This window comes from Meriones unguiculatus, chromosome 4, assembly GCF_030254825.1.
Source record: "Meriones unguiculatus strain TT.TT164.6M chromosome 4, Bangor_MerUng_6.1, whole genome shotgun sequence".
Taxonomy (NCBI): domain Eukaryota; kingdom Metazoa; phylum Chordata; class Mammalia; order Rodentia; family Muridae; genus Meriones; species Meriones unguiculatus.
This window is the reverse complement of record NC_083352.1, coordinates 80681907-80696468: the sequence shown is the minus strand read 5'-3', so window position 1 is coordinate 80696468 and position 14562 is coordinate 80681907. Positions and strand designations below refer to the sequence as shown.

At 49.1% G+C, this 14562-nt stretch overlaps 1 protein-coding gene across 7 annotated transcripts in view; it reads right to left on the bottom strand.

The window, feature by feature from the left end:
* Window positions 1-812: 812 nt before the first annotated feature.
* Auts2 (activator of transcription and developmental regulator AUTS2) overlaps window positions 813-14562 on the bottom strand; it is a 1094751-nt gene continuing 1081001 nt past the window's right edge. For all 7 annotated transcript variants that reach the window (XM_060382248.1, XM_060382252.1, XM_060382249.1 and 4 more), the window contains 4 exons: window positions 10072-10149; window positions 8699-8782; window positions 6862-7081; window positions 813-4072 (listed from right to left, as the gene is read on the bottom strand). In XM_060382248.1, coding sequence (XP_060238231.1) covers window positions 2815-4072; window positions 6862-7081; window positions 8699-8782; window positions 10072-10149 — 1640 coding nt within the window. In that variant the 3' untranslated portion in view covers window positions 813-2814. The remainder of the gene's footprint in view (window positions 4073-6861; window positions 7082-8698; window positions 8783-10071; window positions 10150-14562) is intronic.

Here is a 14562-nt window from a genome sequence, read left to right as displayed (position 1 = left end):
TTTGAAAATAAAAATTAGCATTAATTTGTGTGTTTGTGCATGTGTACACAAATATATGTAGGGATACACACGTGTAGGTCAGAGGACAACTTGTAGGAGCCAGTTCTCCTTTTCTACTGTCTGGACCTACTATGTGAGGACAGAACTCCGGAGTCCAGCTCAGCAGCATGTGGCTTTACCCTGTCCTCTGTTATCTCTCTACCCCAATTCTATCAGTCCAAAAGAAGAAAACTTACCTTACCCTTTTCTTTCAGGCTGGGTCTCAAGTAAGCCTTGCTGGCCTTAAGAATGACCTTGAGCTGTAAGACCAAACAACTGAGTGTGCGTGCCACACTCCCAGGTCAGAGAAATAACCTTCAGTTCTTTTCTTCCACCATGTGGGTCCCAGTGATGAAAAGTTTGTCAGGCTTCGGGGCAAATGCTTTATTCTGCCGAGCCACCTTTATCCTGCTGAACTTCTGATCCCTCTGCCTCAACGTCCCAAGTCCCGGGGGACTTACAGGTGTGCACCACATCTCATTTCTGTGGTGCTGGGGGTGGAACTCAGCGGGCTCTGTGCAGACTAGGTGAAGGCTCTACCAACCGAGTTCCGGCCAGTTCCCTGGGGAAGCTGATTTTGTTCAGAACGCACAAAAATGTAAACAAACACATCACTGCCAAAAGATGCTGGGCCAGTTCACCACCCAGGTGACAGGCCACTGGTGAGGGCCTTCCTGCTCTGGCCCAGGGGGTTGCATGGCTGGTGGCCGGGGTGGGGTCTTTTCTAGAACCTGGTCTAGAGGAACACCTCATACAAAGAAGCAGCTGGAAGCTTGGTTCACATTTTTTAATAACATGGCACATTTACATTACACAAGAAGGCTCCTCCAATGAGACATGCTGAAGATCCCGCTGCTTCCCTTCCTGTTCGGGTAGGATCTGGAAAGGACTTTTTTTTTCTTTCTTTCTTTTTTTTTCCTTTTTTTCTTCTTTTTTCTTTTTTTTACATACAAGAGAAACAGCAAAAAGGCCTGTACAAGAACAATCTCTTTACAATGCTGACAGCTACCACTACAGTTCCAGTGCACAGAATCCTGGGAGTTTTTTTTTTTTTTTTTTTTTAGTAATTGTTTTAAAAAACAAAACAGAAAAAAAAAAAAAGAAAGAAAGAAAACAAAACACTGCACACGTCTGGTGTCCACAAAATTGGAATTCACAACTAAACCTTCGGTTGACTACTAAAATAGATCTCTCTGCTTTTAGAAACAATGGTCTGTAGTTTACATTTTTCTTTCAAAAAAAAAAAAAAACAGGATAACAATGTCGGATAGCACTTTAATATACTAGAGGACCAAATGGGACTAATTTTTATTTCTTACATGTATTTTACAGGCCAGTAGACAAGATATATTGTATTTTCTCGGCTAGTAAAGTCATATTCTCTCCAAATATGTAGACAAGAGGGTTAATGTCCTTATAAAAGTGTCATGAAGACATTAAGACTGATGAAAACTTGACACATACACACACACACACATCCGTACACACACACACACACACACCACCTCTGCCACTTTACGCCCTCGGTAATTCCTGATGGCTCTTACAAGATCTACCTGTTCAGCTCCTTCCCAGGCTTCCGTTTCCTATAGGAATATAAATGGTTCACGCTGGGCTCCATATACCTTCAATCCGCTGGTTACCGTGAAAGCATATCCATCATCTGAGAAAACCCCGACAGCTTTCTTTCAGGACCTGTGTGAGTGTCCTTAAATCATACTGTGGAACAAGGAAGTGTGTACATGTTATGAATAGGACACGGGGGGGAATCAGGCATGGCTCCCTCTTGAAGTTGCCAGCAATAATACGGCATCGGAGGTGACCAGAAACTCCGGTGACCTGTTTGTGTGGGCAGACACAGCCCATCTGCCCTGACTATTGGCAGAATAATCCCATCTTCCCTGGGCAAAGCTGTTCCGGCTTAGATACACTTTCTAGGGGTGTACCTTTCCCCATGTCTCCCCGGAAGACCACAAGCAGCAACTTCGGGTACAAAGTTCAAGCCTGGGTTCCAGATTAAAAAAAAAAAAAGTGGGGGGTGGGTTGTTCTCCATTTGAAAAACAAAACAAAACAAAACAAAACAAAAGATAAACAGTTGTCTAATGTCTCAGGTTAGCGCTTGTTCAGGGAAAATATGACCTTAAGTATGTTGTAAATGGATTTGAAAAGGCTCCTTTGAGTTAGATGGGCTTTGGGAAAAAGCCCTGGTATTCATTGCATAGTTGAAGGGTTTAGCAGATGGGAACCCGGCCTCCTCCGAGGGCCGAGTTCGCTGATATTAGACTTGTAAATAGCACATTTGAAGAAGTATTAGTGTATTATGTTACTTAATCTTTACCTATTTACATCTGTACAAGTAAAGCTTTCGTCTTTATCTTTTGCATATATGAACCGTCAGCTCATGAAGCAATCTCTTTTTACACTCTCTATGTACATGCCTCCTCCTCTGAGACAGCTCTGGTGATGGAGAGATGTCCCCGCCCCATTATCATCAGATCCTTGTGTGTCGTTACCTTCACCATTTTGGTTCAAATCAAAGTATTATGCAAGGAACAACAACGAAAAAGTAAGGAAATGTAAGAACAAACAGGACCTGTCTAAAAGGTCAGAAATATTCCAACATTAATATACAAAAACATTTCAACATCCAAACGGAGTCTCCGTCCATTTTTTTTTCACCTCTCAAGTTTTGGGGGTGCAGGAGTTGTCTCTTGAGTCTTGGGGTGTGTCTCTGGGGTTTCTCCCCATTCCGAGGTTCGCCTCGTCCTCCTGGCTTATCGAGCTTCGATGTCCTTCAGTGTGTGGGACGGTGGCCTCTCTCGGATTTCAGCCGACAGAGGCGTAGTCCTCCGGGGGGACCCGGGCCGGCCCCCCAGTGTGGAGATGAGCGGAGGCGGGGCGCTGAGCGCCGCGGTGGGCGGGGTCTTGTTGAGCAGTCCGTTCTGGTGGCCTGCAGTAGGGCTGATGCGAGGGTAGTGCATACTAGGCAGGCCCGGCGTGAGCAGGCTCGGGTGTGGGAGGTGTCCGTCCAGAGAAGCGGGGTGCACAGGGTGCAACCGTGGGTGTTCGTAGTCCTCCCGAAGTACGTGCAGCCGCTCGCGTTCGTCCAAGTGTCCACCCCGTTCGTGCTCCCGTCGAGGGTCCACAGCCAGCGGGTGGTGGTGGTGGTGGTGGTGGTGGCTGTAATCATGAGGCTCCCTGTCCCGGAAGGAGCGGTCCGCTTCGTACAGCCGGGGTGTGGAAAGCCGGTGCAGGGGGTCATTCCTAAGCAGGAAGTCCCTGCCCAGGGGGTCTCTTCGGTGCATGTCCAAGTCACGGTAAGGATCCCTCAGGGGGTCCCGCATGGGGTCCCAGTGGAAAGAGGGGTACGGGAAGCGCTCTCCCCCCGGGATCGGACTGAGGCCCATAAACGGGGTCATCATGCGTGTCCTGTCCAGACTACCGATACTGTTCATGGCATGGATGCCAGTCACTCCCACGGTCATGGGCATGGATGCCAGCGGCCCCGGGTGCACACTGGCGCTGGCTGAGGAGCTGGGCGGAGGTGCCTCTGAGGTCCTGTGGGCCTGTGGGGCCTCGGTGGGTAGGTCGTGGTCTTCCTTGCGCTCCTCTTTGACCTTGACCTCGGCGCTCTTCTTGGGGTTCTCGTAGGCCGGCTCACCCTTGCGTGGCTCGGCTTCCCGGCTAGAGGTGCTGTTAGGCCGGGTGCTGTCCACGCCTGGTGTTCTCACGTAGGGCGATGGCACCCGGGACAGCTGCTTGGGTTCCTCGCCTGCTGCACGTCCCTCGTGGCTATGCCCATCTCTCTCGGGCAGATGGCCTTCCTTGGCTTTGTGCTCTTCGGTGGTCAGGTCCTTTCGGGATCCCGAGTGGTCTCTCTCCCTCTCTTTTGGTTTATCTTTCTCACGAGCCTCAGTATTCAAATGACCCCTGGTAGTCGGATCAGTGGAGCTGCGGTTATGGCCCAGGGCGCTCACCGGGACGGGAGGTGCTGGGGAAGGATGGTTGGGGTGTCTTTTCTCAACGCTTTCCCTGTGAGGGGGAGAGGGGAAAAAATGAAATGGGCTTGCCAGCCAGGCAAGGAGAGGTCGATGAGATGGTTGGCGTGAGGACAGGTTAGATACCCAGGCATTGGGCATGCCCTACTTCAAGGCAGACAGCCACCTGCTCTCATCTAGACTCTAGAGGCAGCTTCATGGGTGAAGGCCTACAGAGGAGGGTGAGCGGGGGTCCCGGGCACCTGGAGAGCCACTGTGGACTAGTGTGGTCACTGAGGAAGGCCAAAGGACAGCCCATCTGTTTAGCATCTCAGGATAGCTTTAGGTTAAGAATGCAAGAGCCAAATCACAAAGTAAGACTTCTTCAGACTCTAGATACAAGCTGAGGAGGTGGAGAGGGGTGAGAGGGCTTTCCAGCAGCTGAGTCTCAGGACAAAGGCATTACTTCAGGTTGAAGGGCGGAGATCAGTGGTCCTCAACCTGTGGATCATAACCCTTTGGGGGGATGAAGGACCCTTTTACGGAGGTTGCCTGAGACTATCTCGGAAAATGCAGGTGTTTATATTATGATTCATAACAGAAGCAAAGTTGCAGTTATGAAGCAGCAATGAAAATGATTTTCTGGTTGGGGGGGTCACAGCATTAGGAAGATTGAGAACCACTGGTGCAGATACAGAATAAGGGTGGTTGGGAAGGCAACCCCACTCTCCAGATGAATGGAATGCCAGAAAGCTCCAATCTGATGTGTTCAGACTGGGCTGGGCTGTGGTCAGAGCATGAAACCTCACGGATTGAGGTCCCCATCAGAGAGGAGCTATGAAGAGACCGTCATAGGAAACATTCAGGGACCTGGCTCGGGCAGGCTGTGTCTACCGATAAAAGGAAGAACAGGAGATAAACAGTTCCACCTCAGAGGTAAGAAGGAGAAGACAGCTGATGCATCGCATCTCAGGACTGATGTGGGAAAGATGAGGGGAGGAGCCAGAGGTTGTGCAGACCAAGAAGTGGTGGAGATCGGAGTCCAGGGAACCACGGTGGGGGTGCGGGGGGGGAGGGGCTGGTCGTTGTTAGGGAAGCTGTCCTATAAATTCCACTTGCTGCTAACGTGTAGAGGCTGACAAAGAATAACTTCAAGGGGGAATATAAACATCTTTCAAGTTTCCCCATCTTCAATACAAGAGGCCATTCTGACTCAATCAAGAAAAACCAAAGCAAGCCTATACGCTTACTCAATAAAAAATTATTCAGAACCCCCATGTTCTGTGGGTGTGGTGTCTTTTAGTACTTTAGAACCCCTAGAGGTTGAGATATATATATATATTTTTTTAATTACAACTTTCTTATATGGCAATTTGTATTTTTTCTCCCACAAGAAACCAACCAACATAGCATGACAGTTTATGAAAGACACCCTATCAGCCAGTTTTTTGTTGTTGTTGTTTTGCTTTGTTTTTGAGACAGAGTTTCTCTAGGTATCCCTGGCTGGCCTATGTAGACTAGGCTGGCCTCGAACTCACAGAGATGCACCATCTTCTATCTCTGGAGTGCTGGGATTAAAGGCATATGCCATGTTACTGGTCTTTATTTAGAAATGGAATAGTTGATTTCTTTATAAATTACTAGGGCATATACCTGCACAATATACACAGTAAAAGAAAATTAAAGAGCTGAATAAATCTGAATTTTCCTGTGTGTCTGTTTGTGTGTCTGTGTGTTTGTGTGCGTGCCTGCAGATGCATACCATTAAGCGATTGTGCAGGTCAGCCTTGGGGGTCGGACACAAAGGCAAGGTGGGGCAAGGTCTCCGAGGTCACACACACACCACACTCGCTACGTGCCCAGCTTTGCACAGATGCTGGGGATCTGACCTCTCGTCTCCACACTTTCAGGCAAGTACATTAAATCAGTACTTAGCCTAAGGTAAATACTGAGCCATTCCCAGCCTCAAATCCCAATCTTAAGTACAAAAAGAAAGAGTGACCATCGGGTTTTAGGCTTTGTTTTGTTCTGTTGCCAAGTGTAGATAGCCATGACGTTTCAGTTCAGTTCGAAATGAAAACAGCCTCAAAAAAAGAAACAAAATGCCAACGGCCTGCATAAAAATACTGAGATGCTTCTTCTTTTAAGCTAGTTTTACAAAAAGGCTAGTATGCAGACAACAATGGTTAGTAAAATTAATAATTCCCTGGAAAAGCAAATGCAAAGCAAAGCTTCTTGTTGCTGCTGTCTAACTCAAGATTCGTTTTAAAAAAACTAAAAAACAAAAATAAAAACCAAAATTGTACTGATTGTCTATGAGCCCCAGGGTTTCAAGTTTGGATGATACTTGAGAAAAATAGGATGAGGTAATGTAAACATGACTTACTAGAAGCAAATGAAGGAAAAACAAAAGCAAAAACAGAAACCGAAAACCTATGGGTGACTGGATGGACTTCACGACTCAAAAGCAAACATGACAGATTCATGCTGTGTGTGTGTGTGTGTGTGTGTGTGGCTCCGAGTTCCCACTGCTTGTCTACAGGAAGATGTCTGCTTGGACACGCTAATGTTTCAGGGATTTGGGGTGGCTTGTATGTCTCACTGCTTCTGAGACGGGCTCCTTGCCCTACTTCCTAGGGATGAGCTACAGTCACCATCTGCTCTGTACCATGGAGTGCAAGGGAGGGCTGCCGGTACTGACTGGAAAGGGACTGGGGGGCTAGAGGTCTTAAGTGCGAGGCCTGGACGGAGGCTGGGGCAGGGGAGAGGGAGGCGGCTGGTTCTGACTGCCGTGGCACAGGGCGGGCTCCCCCAGCGGGGCTCGAGGGCGGTTGCTTTTCGTACCTTTCCTTGTCATCTTTACTAACGGAGTCTCGTTTATCTACATCTCTATCTCTGTCATGGGCTGCAGCGGACGCACTGCGCTCCAACTCCCCTGGCTTCAGCCAGGGCGGAGGGGTCGGGAACGACGGAGGCGTTCGGTGCAGCCGGTTCCAGGGTTCGTGAGGATTGCTAAAGTTCTGCACACTGGGGCTATCCTTGTGGCCGAACACTGAGTTGGGTGCTGAAATGGTGAAGTGGAGAACAAAAAAGGTTTCAGAGAAATCTCAATAGAAACCTGCCAGAGTGAAGGTACTTACCAAAAACTTTAACAGCATTCAGAGTTAAAATGAATACATGTTATTGGCAGCTGGAAAAGGAAAGGAGATTAACACACTCATTAGAGGAACTCTTGTCCCACACTGCAGAGGCAGCTCACAGCTTTAAAAAAAGAAGTCAACGGAGAGGAAAAAGTGAGACGGGACCAAGCAGGTATGCGGATACCCCGTCGGATATGTGTGGGCATGCAAAAGTTCCAGGCATGCAGAGAGGTGCGTTATGACCATATGACAGATGAACAGGTCAGTTCACAGGATCCACTGGTCCTCTGCCTACCACACCCTGCTGAGTGCTACTCCCTTCCAGCAGTGGGTAAAATGAGTCCAAAAAGACCATGCAGGATTTCATCCTAAACAATGCACAGGTCCACATGCGCTCTCTCTCTCTCTCTCTCTCTCTCGCTCTGTCGTTCCTTTTCAAGACCAGATCTATGGATCCTGGCTGGCCCCAAACTCCCTAAATAGCTATGGCTGATGCGGCTGCCTCCACCTTCCCAAGTGCTGCGATCGCAGGCCCGTGCCATCTCACTCTGCTCACGTAGTTCTGGGGATAAAAAACTTGCCGCACGTAAGGCAGGCGCGCTAACCGCTGAGTCACATCTTTATTCCCCACTGGACTTTTTTCAATCTTGTTACCTCAAAAGTGAAATGAAATATTTCTTTTCTTTTGAGTTGTGACCAAAGCAAACTTCTTGTAGTGACCCAGCCTGTCACCATTCAAGCAGTGTGCTCTGCTTACAAGGGGGCTGATGCACTTACACCCAGCTTCACTGTTAAACCTGTTTGGGGGATGCTCTAACCTGAATTCGTTTCAGCAGCAGCAGCAGATAATAATAATTCCACACACATATATTTACTTTTACTTTGTGTGTATGGGTTCTTGCCTGCATGGTTATGATGTGTGCCATGCGTGTGCCTGGTGCTTGGCCTACAGAGGCCAGAAGAAGGCGTCAGACGCCCTGGAGCAGGAGATGCAGATGGTTATGAGTCATCATGTGGGTGCTGACACCCAAGCCTGGGTACTCTGAAGGAGCAGCAAGAGCTCCTACCCATTTGGCCACATCTCTCTACCTGGAAGTGACATTACCCTTTCATGGTACCTTCATTTTCATTTTGGTTTCAATAGGGTCTCACTATGCAGCTCTGGCTGGCCTGGAACTCTCTCTATAGACCAGGTTAGCTTCAAAACTCAGAGACCTGCCTGTCTCTGCCTCCTCAGGGCTGGGATTCAAGGCGTGCGCCCCTTCCCCGTTTCTTTTTTTCCCTTCCCTCTGTTTCTAAATGATTTTTGGTGGTGTGGGGAGGGAACTCAGGATGTTGCCCATGCTAGGCAAGCTCTTTTATCATTGAGCCATGCCCTCCCTCACTGGGAGGAGTTCAGACAAGCGCTCTGTCACTGACCCATATACTCAGCTTAAATTAGTTTTCCCAAAGTAAAGTTTCCCTTGTCTTCCAAAGGTCTAAAGCCATATATGGGTCAGAGAAATTACAGAAGGGAGATATAACAATCGAGAGGTACTCACTAACTGAAGGGTTTCCAAGTCCCCCGAAGGCATTGCCACCCACTGCGGCGAGGCCCGTGAACGTAGATGGCCGGTTAAAAGGCTCTGCGGGTGAGATCAGGGAGGAAGAGCTGGTGGTTAGGCACTTGTAAGGGAGGGACACGCATGTCCTGGGAGCTGGGAAAACGACAGACCCTCTCTGCTGAACCTTGACCCTCCTGATGAACTATTTCCGCATCTGGACTTAGGCACTGGGTCAGCAAGACTTCCGGGAGGGTCATTTTCCAGAGTGCTGTCCTTTGCATGGATTCAGCTTTGCCCTTGGGATGGCACCGGGCAAACTCAGGACCCAGTGCTCTCAGCTGCCCTCTTGCCTATGAAATGTTCTTGTCTCTGTTTCAGTCTTTCATTTTTTGTTTTTTTTTTTTACGTCATTTAACTCAGGCTGCCTTAAAACTTGATATAAGTCAAGGCTAGCCTTGAACTGATGCTCCTGCCTTATTTCTGCCTTCTGGGTGCCAAGATTACACGCATGAACAAAAATGGGCTGCTGGGCTGGAGAAAGCACCTGGGGCTTGATTCCCAGCACCCCAGCATGAGAGCTCACAACAGTCTTTAACTCCAGTTCCAGGGAACCTGACACCCACTTCTGGCCCCTGAGGGCAATGCAGGCACAAGCACAGACATTAATGTAGGCAAAACACTTACACATGTAAAGTAAAAATAAGTAATAAAAGTTGGGCACGGTGGTGCACACCTTTAATCCCAGCACTCAGGGGGCAGAGGCAGGTGGATCTCCGTTGAGTCTGAGGCCAGCCTGGTCTACAGAGTGAGTTCCAGGACATTACTGGCTACGTAGAAAGACCCCGTAAGTGTGAGGAGCCAAAGCAAAGACTGCAGCCCTCTGACGCACTGATGCAGCTCTCTTACAAGACTCATTGTATCTTTCTAGCTATTAGGAGGACCCTGAGGAGCGGGGTCAGGCAGGAGGAGCCCACCCTGAACACACATGCTCTGGGATGCCAAGGAACACTTCCCTGCCCCAAGCCCCTTAAGATGGCTAACACTGAAAGCCAAAGTAACCGGATCTAGACCTGCCTGAAAGACAAGCCCTGGGCACAGCTGTGAAGAGGTGTCTAGATTAGGCTGAGATGGAACGGCCCACCCTCAGTGTGGGTGGCACCAGCCCATAGGGTAGGGCACTGAACTGAGTCCGGAGCAGAAAGTGAGCTGAGCCAGCACCCATCTCCCTCTGCTTCCCGAGTGCACACTGTGACCAGCTGCCTCCCACTGCTGCTACCATGCCCCACCCCCCACCGGGGCCCCTCAAATGGAAGGCTTAGCAGGTGCCATGACTAGGCTGGAGGGTGGATCCCTCCATCTTTCTGACTCACCTAGGTGAGCAGCAGGGTTGAGAAAGTTACTGTGATGAGGTGGTGGCCCAAAAGGGGTCCCAGTAGGATGCGCAGCACCTGCAAAGACAAAGTCAGAGTGAAGTCAGAGTTTTAGAGAAAGCCTGTGCTAGGGGGGGACCAAAGAAAATGTGTTGAAGTCTAATTTCAGTGCATTCCCAGCTCCTGCAGGTACAACTGGGTAAAAGACAATGGGGGACAAAATAAAGGCACCCCTCCCATCTTTCCCAGCTGGACTGGCGGCCCACCGGAGTCATCTGGGAAGAGGAAACTGTAATTGTGAAGATGCCCCAAACAGCTTGGTCTGGAGACAGGGCTGTTGGGACATTTTCTCCATTAATAGATGTAGGAGGGCCCAGCCCACTGTGGGCGGTGTCATTCCTGGGCAGGTGGTCCTGGGGGGTCTAAGAAAGGGTCAGTGAATGAGGGCCTGTAGAGCAAGCCAGTAGGTGATGATCCCCCATGATCTCTGCTTCAGTTCCTGCCCTGACTTCTTTTCATGATACTGTAGGCTGAAGTAAACAGTTGCTTCCCCAAGTTGCATTTGGTTGGGATGTTATCACAGCAGTGGAAAGCAAACTAAAATCGCTGGCCACCCTGAGAAAAGGCATTTGCTGCATGTGTGCACATACGTGTGGAGTAGTGTGGAGTCAGTCATTACCATATTTTTTTCTTTTTTTGAGACAAAGTGTATCGCTGACCCTGGGGATTCTTACTGATTCTGGTGCTCTGGCTCACAGTGAGCCCCAGGGACTCTCATGGCTCCATGTCCCCAGCTCTGGGCTCATAAATACGCACTGCCATGCTAGCTATATGGGTTCGGGTCCTCGCGCTCTGCGGTGAGCACCTCACCAGCCGACCACGGCCCCAAAAGGATCTCTGTATGAAGTTGATGGCACAAACATAGGCCTGGTTAGTGGGGTGGGGTACAGCCGGGACACAGGAAGCCTCCACAACCAAGTCTGTCTGCAGCGACGGCAGACTTGCAGACGCTGAAGTGAACTCACCCTGAAGGACTGCGCAGGCGCCTCTGACGTAGAGGAGTGGGTCAGGGGCTCCCTTCTCTGCACAGCAGGGACATGTTTTTCACTTCATCGGTGGCCCTGAAGCTGCGGACAGTGATGCACTAAGGAGTCTCTTGCCAAGTGCCACTCTTACTCCTGAGGAGCGTGGGGGTGTAAAGGTTCTCACACGGCACAACACCGCTAAATGCACTGCTGGGAGCTGACTCTAAACGATGGGAGGCTAAGCCTTCGGATGCCTGTTAATTTCCAGTGCCAGGAAAAGGTGCTTTATTCCGATTTTGAATCCCCAAATCCTCAGTGTGGCTCAGTTGGTAGGGTGCTTGACAAGGAAGCAGAAAGCCCTGGGTTCCATCCCTAGCACTGCATAAACTGTGGTAGCACATGCCACATACCAGGAGTTCAAGGTCAGCCTGAGCCCTGTGAGACACCAAGGATCCAGCAACTGGCTTTAATAGTCCTTACATTGCCTGCCAGGGAACCTAGGTTTCATCTATAGTTCCCTTTATAGGACTACATCTTCTTTGTTTTCTATTTGGTCAGTCTGAATTTTAAAATTATATTTACATTGTGTGTGTGTGTGTGTGTGTGTGTGTGTGTGCATGCCACAGTGACGACATCTTCTTTTTCTATTTGGTCAATTTGAATTTTTAAATTACATTTACATACTTAGCATGTACGTATGTATTTATGTGTGAAGTACATGCATGCTGCAGTGTGTGTGTGGAGGCCAAAGAACCACTTAGGGGAACTGGTTCTCTCCTTCCACCATATGGAACCCAGGGATGGAACTCAGTTGATAGGTTTGGTGGCAAACGCCTTTACTCCTGCCCCCAATTATTACTATTAAAAATCTGTTATATGGACGACTGTTTTGCCTGCATGTACACATATGTACAATACACGTTCCTGGTTCCTGCAGAGGCCAGAAGGTGTTAGATTCCCCGGAAGTGAAGTAACAAACAGTTTCAGGCCACCACGTGGGTGCTGGGAACCAAACCCAGGTCTTCTTCAATCGTAGTAAATGCTCTTAACTACAGAACCATCTCTCCAGTCCCTCAATTCATATTCATATTTATATTTCTCTGAAATGCATTAGATCCCTTTCCTGCAGGAAGCTGGGAGAGAAGGGGAGGAAAGAACAGAAGGACACGCACAAGCATGCGTGCGTGCGTGTGTGTATGAACTGGGGAAGGTCAGTATTTCTAAAAGCTTCAAGCGTAACTTGTTAATGCTGGCTGGGAAGGCTGCCCCGAGGAGGCTGGGAAAGCAGGTCTGGCTGTCACGCCTCACCAAGGGTGTCGGAAGCAGGTTTGAGGGGGGCTTATTTCAGACCCAAGTCCTGCAGTCTGGGGATTCAAACTCTGGTCCTCATACCTGCATGACCAACACTTCTATACTGAACCATCTCTCCAGCCCTGCAGGTCTCTTTTGCGTCCCCGGAGACCCCAAGGGTCCTGTGGAGTTGTGTTTGCAGGGTAAGGCTCAGCACACAGGACAAACGCTGGAATCTCAGATTTGCAGGCACCTATGGGGCTATCTATCTGCATGGGACTGAGAAGTGAAAACAAACTTCTCCCCTGCACAAAGTGAACACATTCCACAGCCTTCATTAGTCACCACAGTGCCGCCAGCCGAATAAAGTGTGGGCCACATACTGTGTAGTACATGCTAGTTAATGCTCTGACAAAAACCCAGGTCCCTGGGGACACCCACGGTTCCAGGATTATTGAAGCAAAAGAAGCCAATTCATCCATTTGGCTGCAACGGAATCCAGGGAGAAATCTCTCTATTTCTCTCCCAAAATTGCTCTCCATGTATCCTTGTCTCTGAGCAGGGTACCATGGAAACAGAGCCTTCAAATACATTCCCCAAGCAAAACCCAGGAGGGAAACCAGAGACGCTGATGATTCCATCCATCCCAGGGGTGATTTATTTGCTCTGACCACAGGGCTACTGCACTGAGGTCGATACTTCTCTGCTGGCCAGTACAAGAGTCAAAGGGTCCATCAAACTCGAGTCTCGGACCAGAGCCTGAGAAGGCAGCAGGCAGGATGGATGCGGAGCATGTCTCCCAGGTGTCAGAAATGGCGGACTCCTTCACTTCTTTTGTTTCTGAGGGTAAATTCAGGTTCATTCAGTGAGCACTCGAAGCCACAGTGCTTGTGCCACCACTCTTAACTAGTTACTAAGCTCTGTGGCAAAAAAAATGAGCACCCAGAGATGCTTTAAGATATACTGAGTGAGAGAGAGAGAGAGAGAAAGAGAGAGAGAGAGAGAGAGAGAGAGAGAGAGAGAGAGTGGTGGGGGTGATGCTGGAGAGATGGCTCTAAGGTTAAGTGCACGGGCTGCTCTTCCAGAGGTCCTGAGTTCAATTCCCTGCACCCACATGGTGGCTCATAGCCATCTATGAGGTCTGGTGCCTTCTTCTGGCTTACAAGCACACATGCACACAAAACATTGTATACATAATAAATAAATTAATCTTTATACACTCACACATACACACACACACACACACACACACACACACACACACACACACACACACACACTAAGTGGGCTGGAGAAGTAGCTCATTTGGTAAAGTGCTTTCCCAGCACCCACGAAGACCTGGCTTCGGTCCCTAGCACCACATAAACTAGGTGTGGTGGCACACGGCCTGTGATCCAGCACTCAGTAAGTGAGGACAGGGGGACCGGAAGTTTAAGATCAGCCGGGGCTATATAGAGAGTTCAAGGCCAGCTTAGGCTACACCAGACACTGCCTCAAGTCGGGGTAGGGCAAGAGAGAAAGCCAGATGTGGTAGACACACTCTCAGCATTCTTGAGGCAGAGACAGGAGGATCCTGAGTTCAAGACCAGCTTGGTCTACACAGTGAGTCCAGAACAGCCAGGACTACACAGAGAAACCCTGTCTTGAAAAACCAAAAAGAGGGAACGGTGGCTGGGTGTGATATAGAACTGTCATTTTAATACTCAGGAGTCTGAAGCGGACTAAGCTCAAGGTCAGCTTGTTCAACATAGGGAGCTCCAGGTCTCAAAAAAGGAAAGAAAAACACCAAGTTATTAAGGACACTTGGTACTGATAGGACTTAGGCTGGCTGAGTATTTGTGGGTATGTGTATGGCACTTACACTGCAGCCTCCGATACTTATGTGCGCAGGTCAAAGGACAACTTTCAAGAATTAGTTCTCTCCTTCCACCATATGAGCCCCAGGGAGTCAAACTATCGACAAAAATTTCCAGTAATTGCTTTTACTTGGTGAGCCACGCAGCCAGTCCTGTGATGGTCAGTTTTAACCATCAACTTGCCGAAACCTAGAATCACCTGCTAGAAAATTCCAACTGAGGAATTTTCTAGATCAGGTTGGCCTGTGGGTATGCCTGTGAGGAAATGTCTTGACTGTTAACTGACCTGGCCCACTGTGGGCAGCACCATTCCCTACTCA